This window comes from Mauremys mutica, chromosome 9 (genome assembly GCF_020497125.1).
Source record: "Mauremys mutica isolate MM-2020 ecotype Southern chromosome 9, ASM2049712v1, whole genome shotgun sequence".
NCBI lineage: Eukaryota > Metazoa > Chordata > Testudines > Geoemydidae > Mauremys > Mauremys mutica.
The window spans coordinates 26,889,168-26,914,390 of NC_059080.1; the positions used below are offsets into that span (position 1 = coordinate 26,889,168).

Genomic DNA, 25,223 nt, shown 5'->3' on the forward strand with positions numbered 1-25,223 from the left:
TCTGATACTCCCCTACTGTGAGTGAGTGGAGAGGAAGGGGATGAGAGTGGGAGAAGCCCCGGCTTTATCTCCATATACAGTGGCTAGCAGATTGTACGGAGGTGGGGGGAAGCTTTACCCCAAAAAAGGGGGAAGTAATTTCCTCCACACTAGAACAAAGAGGAGAACACTTGAGACTCTAAGGGCTTGTCTACATGGGGAAGTTAGTGCACGTTAAGGTAGGGTGTGAAATCAAAGTGCACTAGGTCATTGGTTTCCAAACTTGTTCCACCGCTTGTGCAGGGAAAGCCCCTGGCGGGCTGGGCTGGTTTGTGTACCTGCCACATCCGCAGGTTCGGCTGATCGTGGCTCCCAGCCAATGGAAGCTGCTAGAAGTGCGCGGGCCGAGGGACATACTAGCCGCCACTTCCAGCAGCTCCCATTGGCCTGTAGCAGTAAACTGTGGCCACTGGGAGCCATGATCAGCCAAACCTGCAGAAGCGACAGGTAAACAAATGGACCCGGCCCGCCAGGGACTTTCCCTGCACAAGTGACGGAACAAGTTTGGGAACCACTGCACTAGATATTCCACTCTAACTGCCCATGTAGACACTCATACTGCACTCCAAGTGTGCCCTTGGGAGGTTTAGCTTAATGCTCTTCCAAAGTGCATTAAGCTAATGCACACAAGAGCACTACATTTATAGCACTAGCTACTGTGGGCTTTTTCTCTGTGTAGACCACCCTGAGTCACAGCCCATTCCACATGCTCAGCGCGGGACAGTGCAGCTATCTGCCACCCAATACACAGAGCTAAGCCTAACAGCCCAATCTAGCCCCAAACATGTTTCATTCTTAATACCTGATGCACATTCCATTTTCTACATGGCAGCGGTACCTGAAATGGGAACCAGCATTCTTTCCAAGTATGTTAAATGGGGGCATTAAATGAGTGTGCCAGGCCAAGGGCACTGTTTTTTAAATATGCATTATTTTCCTGCATTACTAACGGTCATGCCTACATTGGTTTTGCTTGGCTTCTGGAATCACAGTAACATTACTGACTTTCAGCTCTTGCATATATTACCAGAACAAAAACAGCTCCTACTTTAGACAGTGTCAACAGATGAATTAAAAGTAGTTTTAGTAACTACACCTGCCAGTCTGGGTAACTTTACAACAACGATGATGTTCCAGATATATATAGTATTAACGCTACTATTTTTAGCCCCACAGTGTGAGCCCAAGTCAGTTGACCCAGGCTCGCCAACTCACTGCCATGGGTTTTTCCTACAGTGTAGATATACCTATAGTATCTAGATCAGTAGTTCTCAACCCACGGCCCAATCAGCACAGCGCTGCAGCCCATGTGACATCCTAAGATCCATACAGGTAGTATATATAGGATGTGGATGCAGCCCACATACCACAGCCTGCTGCATATGTGGCCCACAATGGTACATAGTTTGAGAACCACTGTTCTAGACTATAACTACAGTATCTCTGAATGTTATGCCTGAAAGTTTTCAAGAAACTGAGACAGTCACCTGAAGCATGTTCTGGGAGGGCTTTGCAAAGGGGTTTTATTATCCTAGGTCCTTAAAATGACAAACACTGTTCATTTATATTTAAAAATATCATGCTACGACCTCCATCTGCACATTCCAAGTGCCATTCATTCCTTATATGAAAGTGTGATTGAAGATCTTAGCAGAAATGGCCTGAGACGTCACGTATCCACATTTTAATCACTTACCCGTGACTTTTTATTAGGTGTGTAAGCTTTAGAGTTGCAGAATATTAAGCGAATATCCTTGTAAAATTCCAGAGGATTGGTGTAATTTCCTGCTTCCAAAGTTTCTTTCACAGTGCTGAAATCCATTGGAGTGTCTACAATATCTCGATAGTCCTACAAAAATAACATATGTAATATTAACAACTAGGTAAAGTTATCACTAGCTGCCATGAACTGGTTAAGTAAACATTACATGTGTTTTGCTTCATGTCCCTGTACAGTCCAATAGCTCAAATTTATCCTAACCCACAAAATAATCAAAGTGTTTCACAAACTCTGTTTTAGACTAAACTTAAATCTTCTAGCTACAAGACTCATATTTACAGATTCCAAGGGGATTTGCTGGCACTCAAGGGTTCACATTCCATCAGAGGTGAAAATGAGTTTAATGGGCTAATCCATGTTCCTCCATTCAAATAGCACTAACAGAATGTGTCTGGCAGTCTCTCCTCAAGAGATCATGAGATGTAGGAACGACAGGAGAGTCTGAAGTGCACTGGCTGAGCTCTCTGAAGAAGGTGGCCCTATTCCTGCTCAATCCAAGGCTATGGGTCCCTCATTTTCTCAGAGGGAATTAATTTAGCACTCATGAAAGACGACACACTGTGACTGACAAAGAGGAGCTCAGTAATGTATCCAGCAGCATGAAGAATATATGAATTCTTAAAAGACTGAAATATTATGATAAGAATGATTTTTAATTACAGAAAGCAGAAATATATTTACAGGATAGGAGAAGAGATCAACTGGCTGTCTAAAAGGCTCGGAGTCCTCACGTTCATATATTAGGCTTAACAACTGCTTGCACTGTTCTTTCCAAGCATCAGGGCTTGCTTTGAAGGGCTGCCTTTTTATTGGTCGTCTTACCTGAAGATTTTAAGAGAACAAAATAAAAGCTGTATTTTAATAACTTTAGAAGTGTAAATGTTTTCGTATCTACTAGTCTTGGCTTTAAATTACTATCAGTGTGCTCGGAGAATGGTTCAAAATTGAAATCCGTAGCTTTAAAAACACGCAACAAAAGTTGAGTGATATAACAATATGGACTATGCAATTTACTGAAGAATGCATTTTCTCTTTTAATAATATAAAAATACCCAACTCAATATCCATACAACATTTTAGTTGCCAAGAGCTGTGGTTCAGAGCTTTGTATATTTCGGAAAGGCCACAATGCCTTACTGGCTTAAGGGAAAGTTGCTCATTAATTACCATGGGAAAATAATTGCTTTTTGAAAGTTAAACTTTTATCTATTACATGTAATACAGGCAGCCTTCCATGGTCATTAATTTAGTAATAGTATGTATTTATAAAGTAAAAAAATTCAATATTTTTCTGTCCACTTCCATGACTGAAGAAGCACAAGCAACTTGTATATTGTTGGTTAATGCTCTTGTACAGATTTACAAAGCATCAGGACAGTAACAGCCACTAAGCAATCATCAAATTATTTCTATAGTAATATAAGGTCCTGATTCTGCCAACACTTACACATGTGCTGAAACTTAATACGTACAAGCAGTCTGACTGACAATGGCCTGTGTAAAGTTAAATTTTTGCAGGATTAGGCCCTAAGTGAGGGCTGTTAATTCCGTGGACCAACCCAACTCCTGCAGCATAAACTGGACACAGATAAGTTATTTACTCACTCTTCTTTTCCCAGATGAAGTTCCAGGCCCATCTGAATCTACATCTACTTCTGCCACCTAAAGGAAACGGTAATGATTACGCTCAAACAAATGTTAGCATGAACACAAAGAACAAAACCAAACTATTACTGTGAGAATAAACATGTTGGGTAAGATTGCAATTAAAAAAAAATGATTTAAGCAAAACTAGAGGTTTTGGGTTTTTTTTACTAGAACTTTCAATTTTTATATTTTAGTATCTTTAAACAGAAAAGCTGCTTCAACTCCCTGAGTTTAAAGCAACAAAGAGTCCTTTGGCACCTTATAGACTAGCAGATGTATTGGAGCATGAGTTTGTTTCTGATGTGTGTGCGTGTATATAAATATATCTATATAGATATAAATACAAAAATTAAAATGGATGGATGGATGAGGTGGAGTCTTGTAAGACCCCAAAGAGAATATACAATGTATGTTCAGTGCTCTCTTATTTTTAAAGAAGTCTCTATTCATTTAGTTACATACAGGTTACTAGAACAAGAAATTGCACCAGAGCACAAACAGAAAAACACCTTACTTGACAGGTAAAATGCAAGAGTATTGTACTACAAAAATATGCAACAAAACATAATTTTATTAAAATTATTTATCCCACATTTGTGAGGAAAGAGAAAATTCAGAGATGTTTTGTGCTTTTTACATTACTAATATTAACGAACATGTCTAGCACAATACACTTACGCTGGACTTTTTCAATGAAGCTAAACATTTAAACACAAAAGTCCTGATTGACAGTCCCCTTCTTTCCACAAAAAAAACAAAAACAAAACAAACAAAAAAACCACAAACAAACCATGGGAGGAAGCTTACAGGGTGGAAAACTCCATGGTGAGCCCTTGTGGAGATTCTCACATTGTTCTGCTGGGGAGAAGTAGGATTTGCTGCCCTGAGCAATAAGCCACGAGGTTTGCCAAGTAAATGTGGATCCCGGGGTATCTGTAGGAGGCCAGCAGCATCTGTGTGGATGAGTGGCTCCGGCACCAGTCCCAGCAATTCTAGTGAGCAGCATTACTATCAAGGATTCACCGTAACTGCAGCTGCACCCAGGGACCTCCCTCAAAGGAAAATCCTCACTGCAGAGAGGGCTTCATAGAAAGCTAATACAGGCCTATGCTGTATTATCTTTTCTGGGTGAGCTGCGTAGTGCCAGAGGGTGGGGAAAACTGAGTTTCCCCCACCAGGCCTGTCAACTCCTTCCCCCAACCTGCTCACGCTTAGAGGAAAAAAAATTTGCATTCACAACAATAGTGATTAGGACAAACGTAACAACCACTCCTTTCTTACCCTCAAACACAATCATTCCACTGTATTCATTCTGGTCTGTTATAAAAAGCTATGAATGATGTGTGATGTTTATTCATTTGGTACAGATGTTCATCCAGCAATCAGTTTTCATTCAAAGATTTGAATAATAGATATATTGGGGAAAGGGGGTTGGAGAGGGTGGATGCAAATGACCATCATAAATGTATCCCATTGTCAAAGGCGCATACACCTGAGCCTGAAAGAACTAAAGGCAAAACTGAGACGTTCTAGCTATTGGCAGTCACCACATCACAATGGAAACTGCTACACTGTAATATTCTTGAAAACTGCATTTTTTAAATAGATAAAAACAGGACAATTGTGTTAAACTTTGGAGCAGTTTCTGTCTGTCAGTCATCTTTACAAGGCAAAACCAAGAAATGAAAAAAAAGTAAAGTCTCAATAGACAAAATCCACTATGGTGCCACTTGGAAGGTGGACAGATTGCAGAGAGATGACTGTCCACCTGGTTTCTTTGGAGTGAATAATATAATATTACATTACCTCATGCATTTCCTCTGTGAAACTCAGGCACTCTGGAAAGATTCAGATGGCTAGCCAGACTTCAAAGAATCAATCTTACTAAATGAGGAGAGTTTATCATCCAAGACCATGCAACACAAACTACATAACCATTCTTGTATCAAACCCCAAAGTGACAACATGTAAAAAAAACCATAACAATCTTTAAACTCCATCCATCTATTGAATAAAAAAGAGCTAATTATGCTTCTGATGATCATGCTTACTGCTCTTACCTCCTCCTCTTCATCAGTACTGCTTAGATCTTCTGCTTTCACTTTATTATATATATCCAATATATCAGTACAACTCTGATCCCTGCAGAGCAACAGGACAAGTCAAAATACATTTCAGAACTGGTTTAGAAACCCAGAAATGCTGGCCTAAGGAAACACAAAGTACTCACCCAATATAGCGAAGTAAGACATCCGTTACAATTTTGGCAGCTTTAACTATAGGACTATCTGGCTCATTGAAAGTTCTAGCATTATGCTCGATGTATCGAACCTCCCACATCAATGCTGAGATTCTCCTGAGTGAGGGAAGGAAAGGAAAGAAAAATGTTACTTTCCTTTGGTGCCATAAAAAACTTTGTTAGAAAAGAGGTAATCCTGCAAGCCCAGCACCAAGACACAAAGCCTCTCTGCAGATGGCCAGGATGTCTGGTACGTGCCAGGTTGGCAGTGGCAGGCTCCATGGCCTATTACATGGTAAGGGAACTCACATGCCACAATTAACAATGAAAGGAATTACCCCAGGTGGAAACAAATGCAGTGAAGGAACACGGCTGAGTGGTCCCGATGGTAAATGTTTGTCCTCCAAGGGAAAGGAGATGGGGCTAACAAAGATATTATTTGCTGCTGCCCCAAAATCAGCTCAAAAAGTTGAGATGCTACTACATGAAGGCAGGAATACTGAACTGCCTCTAAGTTTGCTGCACTGCAGAGAAAGAATCGAGTGCAAGAGCAAGAAGAGGCGTGATCAAGCAAGTCTGAACTGCCTCCAATATTTGCAGGATGGCAGACACAAGGCAGATGTCTCAGATTCAGGAAAGAGATCAAGATCCAGAAATCTGGTTTTGTTCTTGCAATATGCCAAAAAAAAAAAAAAATGATCAAGACCTATTTTTTGAAGATGGGGTATGGTATGGTCTTATGCTATAGACCCGCTGAGGACACTGATTACAGTAAGTGATACTAGTCACTGAAGTTAATTTGTTGAGTTGCAATACATTCAGCTCAGCAGATCATTCTAGTGCAGTGGTTCTCAAACTGTGGGTTGGGACCCCAAAGGCTGGCTTAGACTTGCTGTGAACTGCGACCAAAGCCCAAGGGCGGGCTCAGGCTTCAGTTCCCCCCTTCTGGGGTCGTGTAGTAATTTTTATTGTCCAAAGGGGATCACAGTGCAATGACGTTTGAGAACCCCTGTTCTAGTGGGATACATGATAAAATACACAGGAATTTAAATGAGATACAAATCAAACTGACCTATAAAATCTGTTTTCAAGTCTCCTCCTGATTGTGGTGAGGTCAGTTGGGTAAGCAACTACAGTGCAATACATGGGATAGGCACTAAGGTCCACTGGAACAGCAAAGGGGTTAGAAATATCTAAAAACAAGAAGATCAGAATCAGTTAGGCTCCGCAGATGACAGCCCTGGCCGTATGATAACAACACAATTAGATCCCTTATAAAAAGAAAAATCCAGCAATCATTGGCCCAACGATAAATATATCTACAGTCATGTTGCTCAGTGAGCCATTCTGAATGCCCACGGGATGAAAATGAATTTCCCCATGTATGAACTACTATATTTAAAAAATGCATTTTTAGTTAAAAACTGCATTTGAGATTTCAATGCCAGTAGCTGCTGCTGAAAACTGCCATCTCATACAAACTTTGAAGTAGGGGTGTCCAACATCAGAAACTATAAACTAGATTCCTTCCTTATTTAACAACATTTAAATAAAATAGTTTCATACCAAGATTAGTTAAAACTAATTATATTTTGTTCATTAGGGACTCAGTCTAGCTCGCTTGCTATCATTAGACATGAATGGGAGCAGGATCAAACCATATAAAGATGAAAGTGTGCCTGCAAAGGGTACCGAGAGGAATAAGAGGCTATTTTCAATGGTTTTTTGTTAAGTAAATTTCCCCCCAAAAGAGTCATTTGACATCATGCTGATTTTCTTGATGCTCCTGTAATTTATTTAATGCCCAACATACCAAGGGTCAGAAGATAATCAATTCCCCTAATAACTCGTTCACATTCTTCATCTCTGGAATGGGCCCCCCATTCTCCTTCTTGGGGTTTATACAGCAGAGATGTCAGTTCCTCTGGGGACACGGGAACTCCAGCACCAACCTCGTCTGGATAAGCAGCTAAAAGAAATGTGAAGAATTCAAAACCAGTGAGCCATTAATGCCATCCTGCTATAATTGTACTGACATGGAAATTACACCTCTACCTCGATATAACACTGTCCTCAGGAGCCAAAAAAATCTTACTGCGTTATAAGTCAAACTGCGTTATATCGAACTTGCTTTGATCCACCAGAGTCCACAACCACCCCCCCCGAGCGCTGCTTTACCGCGTTATATCCAAATTTGTGTTATATCGGGTCGTGTTATAGTGGGGTAGCGGTGTATAATGAATTCAAAAGCATATTTACTTCCTTCTGGAACTGGTTCCATGTCCCATGGACTCATCTTTTCTCTTTCGTTGTTGTCCCAGCTATTTAAAACAAATGAAAACCATATTACTTACATGCAAATATTTAATTTTTACCTATTTTCATTGATGCACGTAGGGTGTAAAATTTCTTCCAAAAGAGACTTGAAATAAAATGGCAGTGTGATCTTCCCAGAAGTATATTAGAGATGGGCCGGAGTCACAAGTGGATCTCAGCTTCCGTTATGATTGGGGATATTTAGATCCAGGGTTTTTCTTCAAGCCCATCTCTAATACACAGAGTACTGGTCAAATCTCTGCAACGTATCTGCCTTAGCAATGACAACAATTAATAAAACCTAATGTTTGGGAAGATTGTTTTACAGCAATCAATAACTACCATCACGAGGGAAAAAAAGTCAAAACATTTTTGTAACCACTAACCACAGATTATTTTTGCAACCAGTGATTAATATTTTTAACAAATGTTTTTGTCAGATGATATCTACCAGAAAAGGCTGTAATATAATAGCTACAGATCACTTTTGAGAATCCCAGTAGCGCTCCAGAACAACATAGTATTTTGGTTACTTCTACTACATGAACAGTGATATGCAAGGAAGAAACCTGCACAGCTTTTGTAACAGAAAATGGTGCTTCTCAGATTTGGTAGCACACTTTGAACAAGTCGACAAGAGGGTGGATAATGGAAAAATGGTTGATTTTATTTATTTGAACTTTTAAATGAATCCTTTGACTAAACAGGAGGCTATTAAGGAACTATTTTGTCATGGGACAAGGCACAGTCCTGCCATACACTAGCAACTGGCTAACACCACAAACCCCCACCCCCAACCCCAAAAAAGCCACCATAGGGACAAATCCTTGTTTTTCAGTGTGACAAAACATTAACAGTAGGATGTCCCAAAGAACCACACTGCAATGACCTGAAAAAGTGTGGAAACAATTAGGTGACACAAATTGCAGATGACTCAAAATGATGTTAATTAAAACTAAAGAAGACTGAGAAACACTAGAACAGAGGTGGGCAAACTACGGCCCGCAGGCCCCTGAGCTCCTGGCCCAGGAGGCTAGCCTCCAGCCCCTCCCCCGCAGCCTCAGCTCACTGTGCTGCCAGCACAATGCTCTGGGCGGTGGGGCTGTGAGCTCCTGGGGCAGTGCAGCTGCAGAGCCTGGCCTGACCCGGTGCTCTGTGCTGCACGGTGGCATGGCTGGCTCCAGCAGGGAGGCGCGGCTGTAGCGCTGCCAGCCACCGGTGCTCCAGGCAGCGCGGTAAGGGGGCAGGGAGCGGGAGGGGAGGGGGGTTGTATAGAGTTCGGGGTGGTGGTCAGGGGACAGAGACTAGGGGGGGTGGATGGGGCGGGGGTCCCAGATGGGTCATCAGAGAACGGGGGGGGGGGGGGGGATGGATGGGGCAGGAGTCCCAGGGGTGGGGGGGGGCCCATCAGGGGGCAAGAAGCAGGAGGGGTTGGATGGGGCCAGGGCTGGAACAGCCTGGCTATTTGAGGAGGCACAGCCTCCCCTAACTGGCCCGCCATACAATTTCTGAAACCCGATGCGACCCTCAGGCCAAAAAGTTGGCCCGCCCCTGCACTAGAAGGATCCAACAGAACCAGGCCAATGGGCAGCACAACATTAAATGAAATTCAGTGTTGACAAATGCAAGATAATGCACATTGAAGGACAAATCTGAACTATTTACACACATTACTGGGTTTCAAATTAACTGTAACTATTCAGGTTAAAAGCCTGTTGTCACAGAATTCAACAGTGTACATGAATAGTTCAAATTATTATTTTCAATGTTCATTATATTACATTTTTAAACACTGAAATGCATCTGCTGCATGTGCAGCAAACAAAACGTTACGCATAAATGGCTGGAATAGACAATAATACTGTCAGTATTATCATGCCATAATACAAATCAATAGTATGCCCTCACCTGGAATATTGGCTCAGTTCTGGTCGCCCCATCTCAAAAGAAATAACAGAAAAAGAAGGGGTCCAGAGACAGGTGATGAAATTTATTAGATGCAGAGAAAGACTTCCATATGAGAAGCAATTATAAAGACTGGGACTTGTTAGAAAGGAGACTAATAAAAAGGAGACATAGATGTATACAAAATAACGAATGGTATACAGAGGGAATCAGGTGTTCCTATTTACCCTTATAATAAAACTAAGGGACTGTCAATGAAATTGAAAGGCAAAGTTAAAAACTAATAAAAAGAAACTTTTAAAAAGACAACATAATTCAACTGTGGAACTCACTGTCACATGATCAGTGAGGCTAAAGCTGAGTAGAATTCAGAAAGGGAATTCTCGTTGTCTACAAAAATGTAGAACATCACGGTTACATTAGATAGGATTAATTTATTTAAAACATTTAAAGCCTCATGCTCCAGCGCATAAAAGACAACCACTGGCCAGAGTAAGAATGAAACCTTCCCTATGAGCAAGTTATTTCATGACTCCCACTGCATGGTTTCTTGAACCTTCTTCTGAAGCATTTAGTGCTGCTGTCAGAAATGGGATACTGGACGAGAAAGACCACAGTTTGATCTGGTAAGGCAATTCCAGTGTAACAAGAACCAGGAACTCAGTGCAGTTGTCTGGGGCTCTAATTCATATCAAATTGAGATTTTAGTGCAAAATTATAGTTTTGGGAGTAGGTAGGTCAGAAAGAAAGGTGGGTTGTTTGTTCCTAATTTTTTTTTCCTTGACGCACACATGTAAATTACATATAAATACGCAGAGGAGAAGAGACCCATAAACGCTTAGATATATCTGATATACTGCAACTATAGTAATCCTTACTGAACGCTGTAGCACTGGAAGGAACTATCAGGATATTCTGACTGGAAAGGCTGCTGACTCTCCACCATTCCAAACCACCAAGCATCGTCTATTATACTGCGAAACCTATCCCCTGTAATTAAAAACAATTTTTTTTTAAAAGTTACATTTAGCAATGGAGTAATGCAGATAATAATGTATCCATTTCTTATGTAACAGCAAAACACCTTACTTATATAATAAAGTAAATAATTTACAAGAGTCTGTATGTCTACCCCCTTCTTCACAACAGCATACAGGGGCCAAAAAAGACCAAAGGAGAGCATCTTTACATTGCTGGAGATTGACAGCAGATTTCCCCTAGCCTCAGACCACAACCTAGCCACAGATTCTTCTAGTCATTATGGACCTATTCACTTTCTCCTCCAATATTATAACATTTCTCTTCCTCTCCTACTACTGCTGTTAGTCACCTTGCTGGTGAAAGCACAGCTTCCAATGGTGCCATAAAGAATCAATCATTATCATATAGTAGAACAGGGATCGGCAACTTCTGGCATGTGGCCCACCAGGGTAAGCCCCCTGGGGGGGCCACGCCGGTTTCTTTACCTGCCGCGTCCACAGGTTCGGCTGATCGCGGCTCCCACTGGCTGCGGTTCGCCGTCCCAGGACAATGGGGCTGCAGAAAGCGGCAGCCAGCACATCCCTTGGCCCGCACTGCTTCCCACAGCCCCCATTGGCCTGGAGCGGCAAACTGCGGCCAACGGGAGCTGCGATCAGCCAAACATGTGGACGCAGCAGGTGAACAAACCGTCCCGGCCTGCTGGGGGCTTACCCTGGTGGGCCGCGTGCAAAAGGCTGCCGATCCCTGTAGCAGAAGTTAGACAATTCAGTGTAAATTTACATAATTTGATGCTGACCAAGTACATCATCTTACCAGCACACCAGCCTCCACTAACTTGGTGATGGTGGATCACAAGTACAGACTGTCTCTCTGAAAGTCACAACTGTATTCTGTGTGAGTATTTATATGGCTCCTATCACCAGCATATCTGAGCATTCTGGCATTAAAACATACCAGTCATGATCAGAAATTATTAATACGTAAATTGTAGAAGTGACAAACTATAATTTTTTTTAAGTAAGTTTAAATGCTAGAAAATAAAACATAAGGTGTTTACATCAAAAGGTGTGTTAGAATGCTCTCAAAGAGAAGACTGCACTTGAAAAATAACCAGTACATTTAGAAGTGAACAACCAATGATTTACAAGTACCTCTTTCATTAAACCTGGGAAAATATTTACATTTTAGATTTAGAATAAAGACAACGAATTGCATCCTGTCCAATACTGGTATTCAGCATGCCAAACACACGGATGTGGTAAAACGGTACTTACCAATCTGCCAGTTCCTTTCTTTGGCTTCATTATAAAACTGATGCAGCACAAGGAAATCAATAACATCTGGCATATCATGGTACCTATGAATAACAGAAAACAGTATTATTTCTAAACAAGATACTGCTTCCACAGTAATTGTTCTCGTGGACTCTCATAGGCCATCTTTTTAGTCTTCAAATACTATTTCATGTTCATTGCAGCAATGACAAGTGCTTATGTGAAGCCTTCAAGTGCAAGGAGATCAGAAAAAAAGAGATTCTAGACAATTTGTAAGAATATTTGTTTTTTTGGAGAAATGATTTAGTCAGTTACTCACTTAATGGAAAAAGAGTCTCCTGTCATTTTGCCTGAGATTGGATCTAGAAATGCAAGCTTCAAGCAGCAGAGTGTAGGAGGTCCGACTTCATATTTAATTCCTACAGTCTTCACAAGTTCTTGTTCCTAATGATCAAAACACAGTGTGGATCAATGTTTAGGGTTTAAAAGCAGCATATTCATGTTTAAACTCACACGTATATATGTGCAAAGAAAGGTATGTATTTATAAATTACTTCTTCCTTCCTGCCTAGATCCTTCTATCAGTCATATGCTTCATTCCTAAAAATCCAAGAGCATAATGGTCTCTCTAACAAAGAAGGATGAGAGGGTAGACGGTACTCCTCCCCCGTAACGTATTCCACAAGGCTGGTCATAATTTGGTTAACTGCACTGGAAAGTGTATTGGGGATAGTGCATTTGGTCTTCCAGAAGCAGTAGTGGCCCCAGGTGGGCATCTCTGGCCAAGTTCACAACCTCAAACCTTTGCACATCAGGAGGCAGCACTAGGGGAAGCAAAGTATGGTCTTTTTAAAAAGAAGATTCAGCATGAGCTAAATGAATGCCTCTGGAAGTGCCAGGACTTGAGAGGCAATACCTGGACGCATTATGCCTTTCTAAGGCTACATCCGCACTTGGGATTGGGGCGTGAGTCCCACCTCACAGAGAAATGCTCGTGCTAGCTCTCATCCAATGGGCATGTCAAAACCGGAAGTGTAGTTGTGGCCGCACAGGCAGTGGTGAGCGGTGGCACAGGTTAATCTCTCCCGAGCACAAACCCAACTGGATCCCATGGGTATGTTCTTGGGACTGCTAGCTCATGTCACCACAGGTACAATATTAATGTTAGTGTACTAGCTCAGTGATAACCAGCACAAGTATGTCTAGTTGAGCTAGGAATCACACCCTAGTTCCAAGTGTGGACGTAACTTAAGGGGAGTAAGTTCTTTCCCATCCCCTTTGAAGACTCATAGTTGGCCCCAAACAGCCACCACTGATACAAATTTTTATATCTATCTATATATAATCTATTATTATATATTATATAGAGAGAGATTATATAGATATATATAGTTGGGACCCCTATTTGTTACTCTCAGGTTCTGAAACAATGAGCAGTAGCTGTATGTTCATTCATTCTAAGAATGCTGAAGTGACTATATGAACAACTTGAGAGTTGCTAGTTCTACATGAGTTAGGATGCAAGAAAAGATAATATTTCAAACTACAGTTGTCTAACTTTTGTTAGTGAAGATACCATTCTAGGTAAACATCTTCCTTCAACTTGAATCTCCTACTGAGTTCTCACCATCAGTGATTGATTGTTTGGTGTATGTCATAAAAAATCTTTAAAGTTTGGTTTGCAAAGCAACATTTTTAAACAGCATTTTTCTTTTATTTGTTCACATTTCACTTTAATGCAGAAGTTAATGACATGATTCACAGATCGTGGAAGTATTTTTTTTTTTAAGTTGACTTACCCTGAGTTCCATTTTGTTCCATGGTTGTTTTTGCATGTTAACATTGTAAATTTTTGCCTTCCTTACTGCCCGCACATAAGCCTCATGGCCTTGCCTAAAATATATAATCTTAAAGAAAAGAAAAGAGAATGTGTAGATCCATGGGGTTAAGATAGCTACAAACAAGGATCATCCCTCTTAAATTCTATAGACTATTTCCATAAGGATTATTTTGTTGGAAAAAACACTCTTATTCCTCCTGAGCAGCCGGATTTTTATATCTAGGCATCTGAAGCATCTTTATTGGCCCCAGTTAAGGCAATTTCAGCTGCTGTCAGTGAGAACATGCACAACATTACCTCATCTCCCATTTGTGGGACAAAGGGTGAACGACGTGGTATGGTATCCAAGATCCACTGGGGTGCAAACCATTCTTCACTGGGTTCACCTTCCATCGAAAGTAATCCACTTGGTTTCTTAAACAAATTACATTACTTTTAGGGAACAAGCTGTAATTACTATTGGCAAGGCATGTGAACAAGTCATTATGTAGAACAACGCTAATTAAATATTATAAGCAAAGCAAATCCTGAAATGCCAAGTCTCCAAGAAGATCAAGTGATCACCCATCATCATCAATATAATGGCAGACTAAGGAAAGAATTCATTTCTTAAGATTGATTATATATATATAAAAAAAACAAAACAAAACTGGCCTAACAGCATGCTAAACATCTGCCTCGACAAAAACCAAACATTCCTCAAGAGAAGCGTTTAATAAAAACATTTAAAATATGTAACTAACATAACTCCTTTAATGTTTCAGCCCTTCCACTAACCCTTTGTAGTTCTGTCTATTTGGGACATAATTCAAAGTCAATAGGCTCACTTCAGGTGTGAATCTGACCCTTTACATTTGCCCTGTGAGATGAAGTTATACAAAAGGAAAGATGTAGGGGGGGTGCTAATCACTTGTTTTTCTCTTTTCCATCCTCTCCACCCCAATATATACATAAGAGTAAAAGTAAAATAGACAGCTGAAAAATTTGAGAACCTAAGGACTAACTCCTCAGCTGTTCCAGAGCATGGCTTGGCACAGCTGAGATGAGACAAAAAGTGGCTCCAAGTCACCTTTGTGGCAAAGATCCTCAGGCTGGAAAGGAGCTGAACTGGCCCCTGGTGCAAGTTAAAGCATATTAATGGCTGCTCTGACTTACTTCTCATTTGTGGTGACTCCAAGGGATGTTGCAGCAGTGGGGACTGCTGGAGCACAACTGAGTTCTGGCCCTCCCTCTCCAATCCTCAAAACACTACATCCCTCCTCTTATGCATGGAGTGTACTGTGTTGGCTTTGCACTAGCCAAGGAAATCCTCAGACAAAAAAGAACCTTCATGTGGGCCTGGTTCTGGCCACAGTTATTCAGAAAACACAAAATAACTTGGTCTGTAGCGAGTAAATATGAAGGTCTCTCTCACTAACCTAGCTCTTTTATAAAAGTCTGTTCTTTTCAGCATCCTAATTACAAATCACTAAAATATCAAAATTACCACTACACAACAATAGCATAACAAAGTTACACATCCAGAATCCTATTCTGTTCTACTTTAAAGTGAACTGTGACTACTGTGTTATCAGTCAGTCATCTTTCATATATAGTTGTTAATGAAAAAAAATTAACTTGAAGACAACCATTTATGAAAGATTTATAGCCGTAAAGCCAAAAAGCCATTAAAAAAAGCTAACCTTTTTTCTAGTCTGTTTGGGTTTCCTTCGTTTCTCTTCCAATCCTTTAGCTTCCTTCATGTTTTCATCTTCAGAGCTGCTACAGATCTTCCGAGTCGCCTGTCTGGTTTGTCTCTTTGGAGGCTGGAGATTAATTCCAGCATCTGCTGTCCAGTCAGAATATTCACTTGAAGAATCACTGTAAATATTACAAAGTAAAAAGCTAAGAAACAAGGTGTCAAGAAAACCATAACTCTGACTTTCAAACAATACAGTCCTAGGCCTCATCCCCATGCTGCTCCATGCAGGTGAGTTCCTGTGGCTGAGAGGACAGCTGGCAGGATTAGAACTATATTCACATGAAGTCTATAGAAAGCCTAAATCGTGCATAATTTAGACATTTCAGCATACTATTTCAGTTGCAAATTCATATACAAGCCAGCATTATATTTAACATTTGCATCATAGTAATGATTCCACTCATTCACAGAAGGCTGTAGGAACATATTTTATTGCCTTCGTGGTTTCACATCAATTCTTAATGGATTTATTACTGGAATTTGCCAAAGTTTTAGCCTATAGTAGCATTGTATACCACCAAGCATTGTATTTTTAAAAAATTCTAAAAATTATGCACGAAGATATTTTAACAAATTCATTACAGAGAGCAGAACAGATTTGGCCACTTCAGCACAATGCAGTCATCCTGTGTCAATACTATTACTTCACTAGTCAAATAATCAAGTAACATTTGTGTTTTGGGTAGCTGACTCACAAATATGAAAACGCTTCATTTTGCAGATCTACTTCATCCTAGCTCCTAATCTTGCACAGAGAATACAAAAAACTGTATAGAGGATAAGAAAAAAAGAAGAAAATCTTCAGACTAAATAACATTTGAAAGTACAGATCTTTCACACTGCCTTTAAAAGTGTTTACAAAAGCACTTACCTTTTGTTAACACTTTTATAATTACTTGGTCAGTTTCACTATGATATTTCCTAGTTAAAGAGACATAAACATTCTGTCCAGAGTGATGGAGCCTGTGAACTTCAATGATGAGCAGTGCAGAGCACAAAAATCTACTAAACAAGGTGTGATTCTCCTCCTTACCTTAATCTCTCACAGGAGTAACAGATTTACTTATTTTATAGTGAAATAAGTCCTAGATACTCATTTCCATATTGCAGTCATGGCTCCAGAAATACCAGCTGTCACGGTATGGCTTTCTAAGACTACATAATCACTAGACAAAGAAGAAATATTTAGGACAGGAAAAGCTACCTGGAACTGCTTTCACTTTGCCACACAGCTACAGCGTCGTCCACAGAGGCATCACTTGTGCCAACTGTTTCATCTTCCTGCATCAAAAACAAAAGAGTTGTGTTGTTATTCCTGCTGCCACACTTTCACCAAAATATTTTCTCTTTCACATTATATATGCAGTAGTACACCAGAGTTATGAACTGACCAGTCAATCACACACCTCACTTGGAATAGGAAATATGCAATCAGGCAGCAGCAGAGACAAAGAAAATAAAACCACCACAAATACAGTACAGTACTATGTTAAACACAAACTACTAAAAGAAGGAAAGTATAAAAAAAAGATTTGACACTAAGGAAACTGTTTCTGTGCTTGTTTAATTTAAATTAAGATGGTTAAAAGCAGCACTCTTCTTCTGCATAGTAAAGTTTCAGAGCTGTATTAAGTCAATGCTCAGCTGTAAACTTTTGAGAGAACAACCATAACATTTTGTTCAGACTTACAAACGTTTCAGAGTTATGAATAACCTCCACTCCCAAAGTGTTAATATCTCTGAGGTTCTACTGTATTCACCTGAAAATGTCATGATGCAAACACTTGGATGTCATTTGTTAAAGGAAAGTTATTTACCAGTAACTCAACTTCTCAAAAAAAGGTCTCTCCAGAGTGATGTAGGAGGAGTTACACGACATGACTCCCCTCACAAACCACTGCACCTTTGATAGTAGCATGAACTACTAAGGACATGGGACAGCACCCACCCTGGCAGCATTCTAGAACCAATATATATAATTCCACACCCCTATAAAACTGTCCTTTAGGTCCTTGCAACCTCAGAAAACCGGACTCAAAATCCACAGGAAAGGAAAAGGCTGGATGTGGTCATCGCAGATCTACAGACCCAAAATATATTCAGAGAATTCCAGTTACTGGTACGTGACCATCATTCCTCTCTCACAAAGTTGTCTCTGCAGAACAGGTGGAAGAAGAAAAGCCTGATTTTTTAGGGGGTGATGCACATAGCCTTTAATGGTTCTTGCTGCTACTGAAGGTTTGTGGTCTGCAAGGCAAAGGGCTCCTACAGTGGAGAGTTGCAAAAGCAGATGCATGAGGAAGAACTTCATATCATCAGATGTTAAAATAAAAAAAAATACTTAAAATGGTTTCTTTCTTAAAAGCTTAAAAGGTATTAATTTCTAATATCTGAAACATATATCCATTAATATACAAGTATGGCCATTAATCAATCTAATACTAAGCTTTTTCTTCTCGTCAGAATTCTGATAACTATGGTGAGCTTTTAACTGAGAATTTAATTCACATGTATTTTAGTTTTAAGTTAGAGCAGGAGAAAGCAGTGAATACATAGAATATGTATAATGTGTCTTCTTATTTTACATGCTCCCCTTTCCTTGCTGAGAGGAAATTTCATTTAATCTGTGAAACTTTCAGTCCTTACTCTCACCAATATCAACCACTAACACCAACACAGTATCTTTAAAAGTTGCTGCACAGATGTACACGAAACCAACCTACTTAGTGACATCTACAATACACGTGCAATATGAAGTCTCTTATTTGCATGAAACACCAGAATAGCAAATGTCCAGGCCAATTAAATTAACCCAACAACACTTGAAGACTTCCTAGCAGATGATGTCCATAAAACAATCCATTTTTAACTAGATTTGAGTACTTTTATATTTATATTTCTGCCAATTTAAGCACTGAAATAAATGGCTCATCTCCTTCCCAGACTGATTTAATAAAATAATGGCATGAATCCTAAAAACAATATGAATCAAATCCTTCTTCATAAAGGAAGAGAAAATCCTAAGTCTTAATGATAACACCATTTTGAGAACATCTGTAGTCAAACCATACAATCTATGAACAAGGAACCTATTGAAGCAATCATTTGAGGTGTTATACCTCAGAGGAGCTTTCAGATTCTTCCTTTGTACGTGCATTTTGACTTGCTCCCTGCTGATTGTGTTCAATGGTGGAGCGTGTTTGGTAGGCATGCTGGCGTTTGCGTTGGTTTCTTCTCAAAGATCGTCCACTCCCAGGTTGATAATCGCTCTTTTGTTATTGGGGGGAAAAAAGACAAAGATTAGATTTTTTAGCAGTTAAATATATATACTACATAAACATGCCATATCAAAAGGAATGGATGCTGTCCAACTCTCAATGGAAAACCAGAAAATCTGGAGTTCGGGCTGAAATGCCATCCCTAACTTATTCTGGCTTGGCTAGGTATTACTGGAAAAAATATTGCCCATTGTTTTAAAAAGTGATTCGACCCTGAAAAATTGGTTATGCAAAAATACCACTTTCTTGCTGAACAGCTGTTCCCTGTGGTCTTGACTACAAAAAAGGAAATTACTGTTCTAAGAACTGTGTGGTTCCTCTAGCGTACTTGTAAAATGCATGTATAAAAATGCCACAAATCAAACTGAGGTTAGACTTGCTTTCAACAAGACTCTAAATACTGTTTCAGTCAACCCCATTTTAGTACTAGTGTGGATGTAGCTTGCTGGCATAAAAGCACAAAAGGTTCAAATAACCTTCCCACTGCTGTTCAAGAAGAGAAAGTCTACCCTCTATTACATATCTGATTCCAAAGAAAAAACATAGGATTGAACATATGATTTTATTGATTACGCATCAGCAGCAACGAAGCCAGCTTGACTTTCAGATCTCAGGCTGAGTTTACAGAACTGGCACTTGGAAAAAGAACCTCATCTCTTTTACTTCTAACAAACATGAACAATGTGTATTTTTTAACGAAGTAAAAGGCCTCCATCACTGAAAGCCCTTTCAGGCAGGAACAGTCTTTTTATTCTGTATTTGTACAGAAACTAGCACAGTGAACTTCTAGGCGCTATGATAACCCAAATATTATTAATAGAGAGGAGGAAGATGAGGACTGAAGATCCCTGAAAAAAGGATCCTATCAGCTGCAATACTTGCATACAATGGGTGAAATCCAGGTCCAATGAAATCAATGGGAGTTTTTTTTCAATGACTTCAGTGGGGACAGGATTTCATCCAATACAGACGTATTAAAAATGGTGTTTTGTATTTTAATTAATGGCACTTTTTAAAAAGCCCTTACAGCAGAGTGTGTGACTTCGTCTTTGAATGATATCAATATCATCTGGTGGGTGTACAAAACAGATCTTTGATGTGGTCTCTTAAACTGGCTGTGTAATATAAACTCATAGAACAGTGCTGTTGCAATTTAGGGGCCTCTGTCCCCAAACACTGGGACTTCACATAGACCCAGGGGTTCATGACAGCAGTTGTAGAATAGATACATTTTATGAATCCTTTTTTAAAAAATGAGTAAAGTAGTTACACATATACAACACTTAATTTGTCAAGCAGTCAGCCATTTAAACTATTTTTCAATTTAAAATCTAACATATTTGGTCCTCAAAGTCTATGCATAAGAAAACATTTATTGCATTCCCGAGAGCCTGAAAATACCTTAGGCCCTCATCCTGCAAAAATCACCATGCGGGAAGAACTCTTTCCATTCACATAGAGCCCCACTAAAGAACAGGAGGCTTCCTGTGGATGCAGCATTTGCCCATATATTGCAAGTTGTAGGAGCTAGATCTTGGTATCAATGTTTTTTTTTAATCTAAGATGAGCCTTTACTTACTTAAACCATGTACATCACTGTTTCCCTTCCCATGACAATGGTTTACACAGCTAATAGCAAATTGTCTGCAGCACAGACTAAATTAAAAATGGAGCTACACATAGTAAAATTAGAAAGATTAAGTAGCAATGATATTAAAACATCTAGAAAAATTGCTGTTGGACTTTTTTTTGCATAATGCTTAAAATGGTCTCCATTCTTATTTTCCCTTTTCTTTTAGTGAAAATTACTCACCCTTTGCAAGGTGTGGGATGGTTTTCTCTTCTTTTCAACAGTGTAAAGATTAACTTCCATATCACCTTTGGCAGCTCGGCAGTCTTCCTGAACCCTTAAAACATACGGCAAACAGTCAGCCTATTCACTAAATCATTAAACAGACTGACAATATTTGCTTCCTTGCTACCAGCTAAATGAGCATAAGTCCTCCTAGCACCCAGAGATTTTGCTTTCTTTAAAATCAAAAACAATTCTTTTGATGTCATTAGTCATTTCCCTATAAAAGGGGAGCTGGCTGGATGTTTGATAATAGCTCAAGAAATCTTTCACTGAGCATGATGACCTATTAAAATTTTTAAAAGCTGCACTTGGAAAAAACACCTTTCGAGAAAGAACAGTCGAAATAAAACTGGCCCCAAAAAGGTAAGAATGGAGTATCTGAACCAGCAAAGAAGGAGTTAAATAACCATATAGGTAAGAAATTACCAGTCTTCAAATTCCCAAGCAGAATATAATCCTAATTTTTAAGTCTAAGTCTGAAGAATATATGGAACTGAAAAATCAATTTATTAAAAAAAATGTAAATCTCTCTCATTTTTGAAAGAGGCATCATTGAAACACTACATGGGTTATTCTTCCTCCCCCAAGCATTTTTTGGAACATTATACATGCATACCCAGGAAACAATAGACTCCTTACAGTTATAATATGATCTTTAGTAGTATACACAGTTCATAATGTTTGTACAATTGATTCCATATGGACAGCACATATTGGATTCACAAAGAAATAGGAACAAATTAACTCAATATGTTTTAGTATTCTTGTACTGCAAAGGAATGGAGATGGTTCCAACAGAAATTCAGCATCAATGGCTTCATCTTACCTGCTAACCCCTGGATGCAGCTCATTCACCACTACTCTTCTGCTCCAGGCCATGAGATCTCTCTCTGTGGCCATCTGACTGCGAGGAGCATTGAGATGCATTTGCCGGACCCCCTCAATCTGACCGCTACGTCTGAGACCAACGTTTGGTGGGGAGTCCAAACCTGGACTTCTAAGAGCTAAAACACAAAAATGAAGATCTCTTTCCCTTTCATTTCCACAACTATTTTAATAAAAATCTATGCATAAAAATTTAGAGCCAGACAGAGAGTTTCTTCTCAGCCCTCTGCAAGTCCAGATGAGGGAAGTTTTATCACAGTTACTGATCAACTGAAAATCAGTGACTAACATGAGGTGAGGGGTTTTGATACTTCCGATGAATATCTAGGGGAATATCTACTTCTATATGTCGCTGGAATGTTACCAACTACTTTGCACACTCATAAAAAAAGTGATCAGTCAGTGCTGTGACTTCCTACAGTACCTGGAGTTTTCGAGGAGATTTCTCAGCCAAGTAACAACTAGGCCAACATAAGATGTGTAAGTAAAGTTTTTGTAAGTACCTAGGGGCCAAAGTCCCATTGATTTTCAATAGGACTTTGACTTAGGAGCTTTTGAAAATGTCACGCTACAAAAGCGGATGAGATCGCTGTAGGCGCCAACACATCTGCTTGTTCTGTTTCTATAACCTACCCTGTTGTGCCTTTTTTGAGGGTTCAAAAAAGAACTAGATAAATTAATGGACAATAGTTCCATCAATGGCTATTAGCCAGGATGGGCAGGGATGGTGTCCCTAGCCTCTATTTGCCAGAAGCTGGGAATGGGTGACCAGGGATGGAGCACTTGATGATTACCTGTTCTGCTCATCCCCTCTGAAGCATTTGGCATTGGCCACTGTCGGAAGACAGGATACTAGGCTAGATGGTCCTTTGGTCTGATCCAATATGGCCGTTCTTATGTTCTCAACACAACTCTGCCCCTGAGCTGCACTCAAGGCAGCACATCTACATGCTGCCACTTACCCAGAGCCAGACAAAGTCTGAATCTTTCCTTTAGTCAGTCAAGTGGGGATAAGATGATGCTGGGCTGTACTAGTACCACAGCTATTCCTATCTTTGGTTTACTTGGCTATTTAGAAGTGAAATTATCTAATTTCTATATGCACAAATATGATGCACATGCAAAGTACACTCATAATTATGCAAAGTTTATGAAAATCTGGTTCTTAAAGTGTCAATTAGGCTTAAATGGAAACACCTCACTGAGGTGAATACGGGCAGTTCTTGTCTCCCACAGCTACTGTTTAAAGTGGCCTGCAAACTCTGGAAGACAATGGGGCATCTGTTTACACTCCGGTCATGTTTGGAGGGTTATCTTAACCATATGGACTAAAAAAAGGTTGCACTATGCAAAATTTAAAATTGGTCACAAGGGCCAGATAAGAACCTCAAGCAGGCTGGATCTGGCTTGTGAGCTGGGTTTGGTTGGGAACCACTGGTTTAGATCAAAATAAAATTAGGTGTTCTGTTGGTAATCCTTTCCTATCACTTTGGTTTAAGGAAAAGCAGTTCTAAGCATACTGCTCCCACGGATCTGTAACAGTGGCAGATAGTTTAAACATAAGCAAGTCACTCAGTCATTTAAAACCTAAAACCAGATTACTAGCACATGTACAGCAAACTTTTTAAGAGCTTTGGATACTAGGAATAAACTGATTTGTGACTAGCTGACTCACAGCACAAGTCCACAGCATCTGTTACAACAGACAGTAAGCGGCTTTGTAATCAGCTGGTCAGATCTGATTGGGTTTGATTTTAGTTTTTAATCATGGTCTATATCAGAAGAGAAGTCAGGGAAACAGAACAGTGGGACAGGAGAACAAATTCAAGCTTTGAAATGAAACACTGGGACAAAGCAGATATTTTATTTTATGAACACTGATGTATATAGGCAGCAGCAAGAGAGCATTAGCCTTTCGCAGCACTGTACTCTAATAACTTTGTCTACTTATTAATTATACACTGTTGTGGTGACATTAAGATATGAAAAGTTAGAAAGCATCATCCCTGCAGCAAATAAATGATGATAAGATAATATAGTAAAAGTTTATATTAAAAAAAGTTTGTAAGAGAATTATGGTCTAATTATCTTAAGCAGTCAGGCACTGCCCAGCTAGATCATCAAGTGCCCTCATTTGTACCTCACACTCTCAGTTCTTCTACTAAGTCATCACCTGAGCTCCAAAGACCTCCAGATGGGTTACTAATGCTTAAATCAGTGATTCTCAAACTGTGGGTCACAACCCCATTTTAATGGGGTTGCCTGGGCTGGAGTTAGACTTGCTGGGGCCCAGCACTAAAGCCTGACCCCCACCGCCTGGGGCCAAAGCCGTGGGCTTCAGCCCAGGGCAGCGGGGCTTGGGCTTCAGCCCGCCCACCTGGGGTTATGTAGTAATTTTTGTAAGTCAGAAGGGGGGGGGGTCATGGTGCAATGAAGGTTGAGACCCTCTGGCTTAAATGAATGGGGAAAGACAGGGAAAGAAAGCACACACAAGACATAATTATGGTAGAACTGGGCGAATAAATGGTATTTTGGTTCAAATCAGCAAACTGAAAAAACAGAGAAAATAGTCTGTAAATGTTAGGCATTTGTCAAAAAACAGAAACGTCCATTTTCAGGAGGTGGAGGGGGGAACAGACTGTGAGGGAGTGTGTGTGGTGTCCCTTGATAACCTTTAGCCAGCGGTTAATGCACTTGTCTGGGATTGGGAGACTCACATTTGAATCCCCAGTCTGAAGCAGGGATCTGAATTCACATCTCTCTCCTTCTTTGTAACCATCCTAACCACCAGGCTATAGGCTGTTCTGCTCTGACTCTCTCTGGCTGAAGCTGTTCCACTTTGCATAAATATTCACTCAGCTGAGAGAGAGAGAGAGAGAGAGAGAGAGAGAGAATGCCTCTATAGCCTGGTGATTAACACACTCATCTGTGAGATAGGCGATGTGGATTGAAATCAATCCTCTGAATCAGACAGAGAGAAGATCTGAATCTGGATGGACATAGGCAAACACACATGCTTTTCTGAAGTTGGCCCTGAAAAACATTTCCTCAGCTGAAACTATTGGGTCAAATTTGCAAAAGCACTGGCATTCTCAGTGCAGCCAATCCAGGCACCTGGTCACAGTAGTTCAGAGTGCCTTCCTAGCAGTCTGACTAAATGAGTAATCAAGACAAGGGGGGAAAACTTACCACCATTAATAGAGTGTGATCTACTGTATGGAGGGTTGGGGATAGCTTCTCCTTCATTCAGTCTCCTTAGATCTTGTACTCTCTGCAGCTCCCTAATCATTCCATCCAGAATACTCTCATCGTGGTCATTGGTTTGCTGCCCAATCACCTGTTCAATCACTTCACCATCACCTTAGTGAGAACAAAAACACCAGTTTTACTAACAACCCAAACACACACAAACTCCGCACCAAGTGCCTTCCATTCACGTACAT

General features: G+C 40.1%; 1 protein-coding gene across 2 annotated transcripts in view; it reads right to left on the reverse strand.

Moving 5' to 3' along the window:
* The window catches only part of BRWD3 (bromodomain and WD repeat domain containing 3), a 90,423-nt gene that overhangs the window by 14,036 nt on the left and 51,164 nt on the right, over positions 1-25,223 (reverse strand). Inside the window, exons 18-37 of one of the 2 annotated variants that reach the window (XM_045030119.1) lie at positions 24,970-25,140; positions 21,722-21,899; positions 20,854-20,947; positions 18,882-19,031; positions 16,967-17,043; positions 15,704-15,881; positions 14,319-14,435; positions 13,981-14,088; positions 12,501-12,625; positions 12,182-12,264; positions 10,805-10,916; positions 7,965-8,026; positions 7,519-7,674; positions 6,778-6,898; positions 5,697-5,822; positions 5,527-5,608; positions 4,274-4,399; positions 3,425-3,481; positions 2,501-2,641; positions 1,736-1,888 (exon numbers count right to left, since the gene is read on the reverse strand). In XM_045030119.1, the coding sequence (XP_044886054.1) occupies positions 1,736-1,888; positions 2,501-2,641; positions 3,425-3,481; positions 4,274-4,399; positions 5,527-5,608; positions 5,697-5,822; positions 6,778-6,898; positions 7,519-7,674; positions 7,965-8,026; positions 10,805-10,916; positions 12,182-12,264; positions 12,501-12,625; positions 13,981-14,088; positions 14,319-14,435; positions 15,704-15,881; positions 16,967-17,043; positions 18,882-19,031; positions 20,854-20,947; positions 21,722-21,899; positions 24,970-25,140 (2,417 nt within the window). The remainder of the gene's footprint in view (positions 1-1,735; positions 1,889-2,500; positions 2,642-3,424; positions 3,482-4,273; positions 4,400-5,526; positions 5,609-5,696; positions 5,823-6,777; positions 6,899-7,518; positions 7,675-7,964; positions 8,027-10,804; positions 10,917-12,181; positions 12,265-12,500; positions 12,626-13,980; positions 14,089-14,318; positions 14,436-15,703; positions 15,882-16,966; positions 17,044-18,881; positions 19,032-20,853; positions 20,948-21,721; positions 21,900-24,969; positions 25,141-25,223) is intronic. The other variant, XM_045030120.1, reaches the window with a different exon arrangement.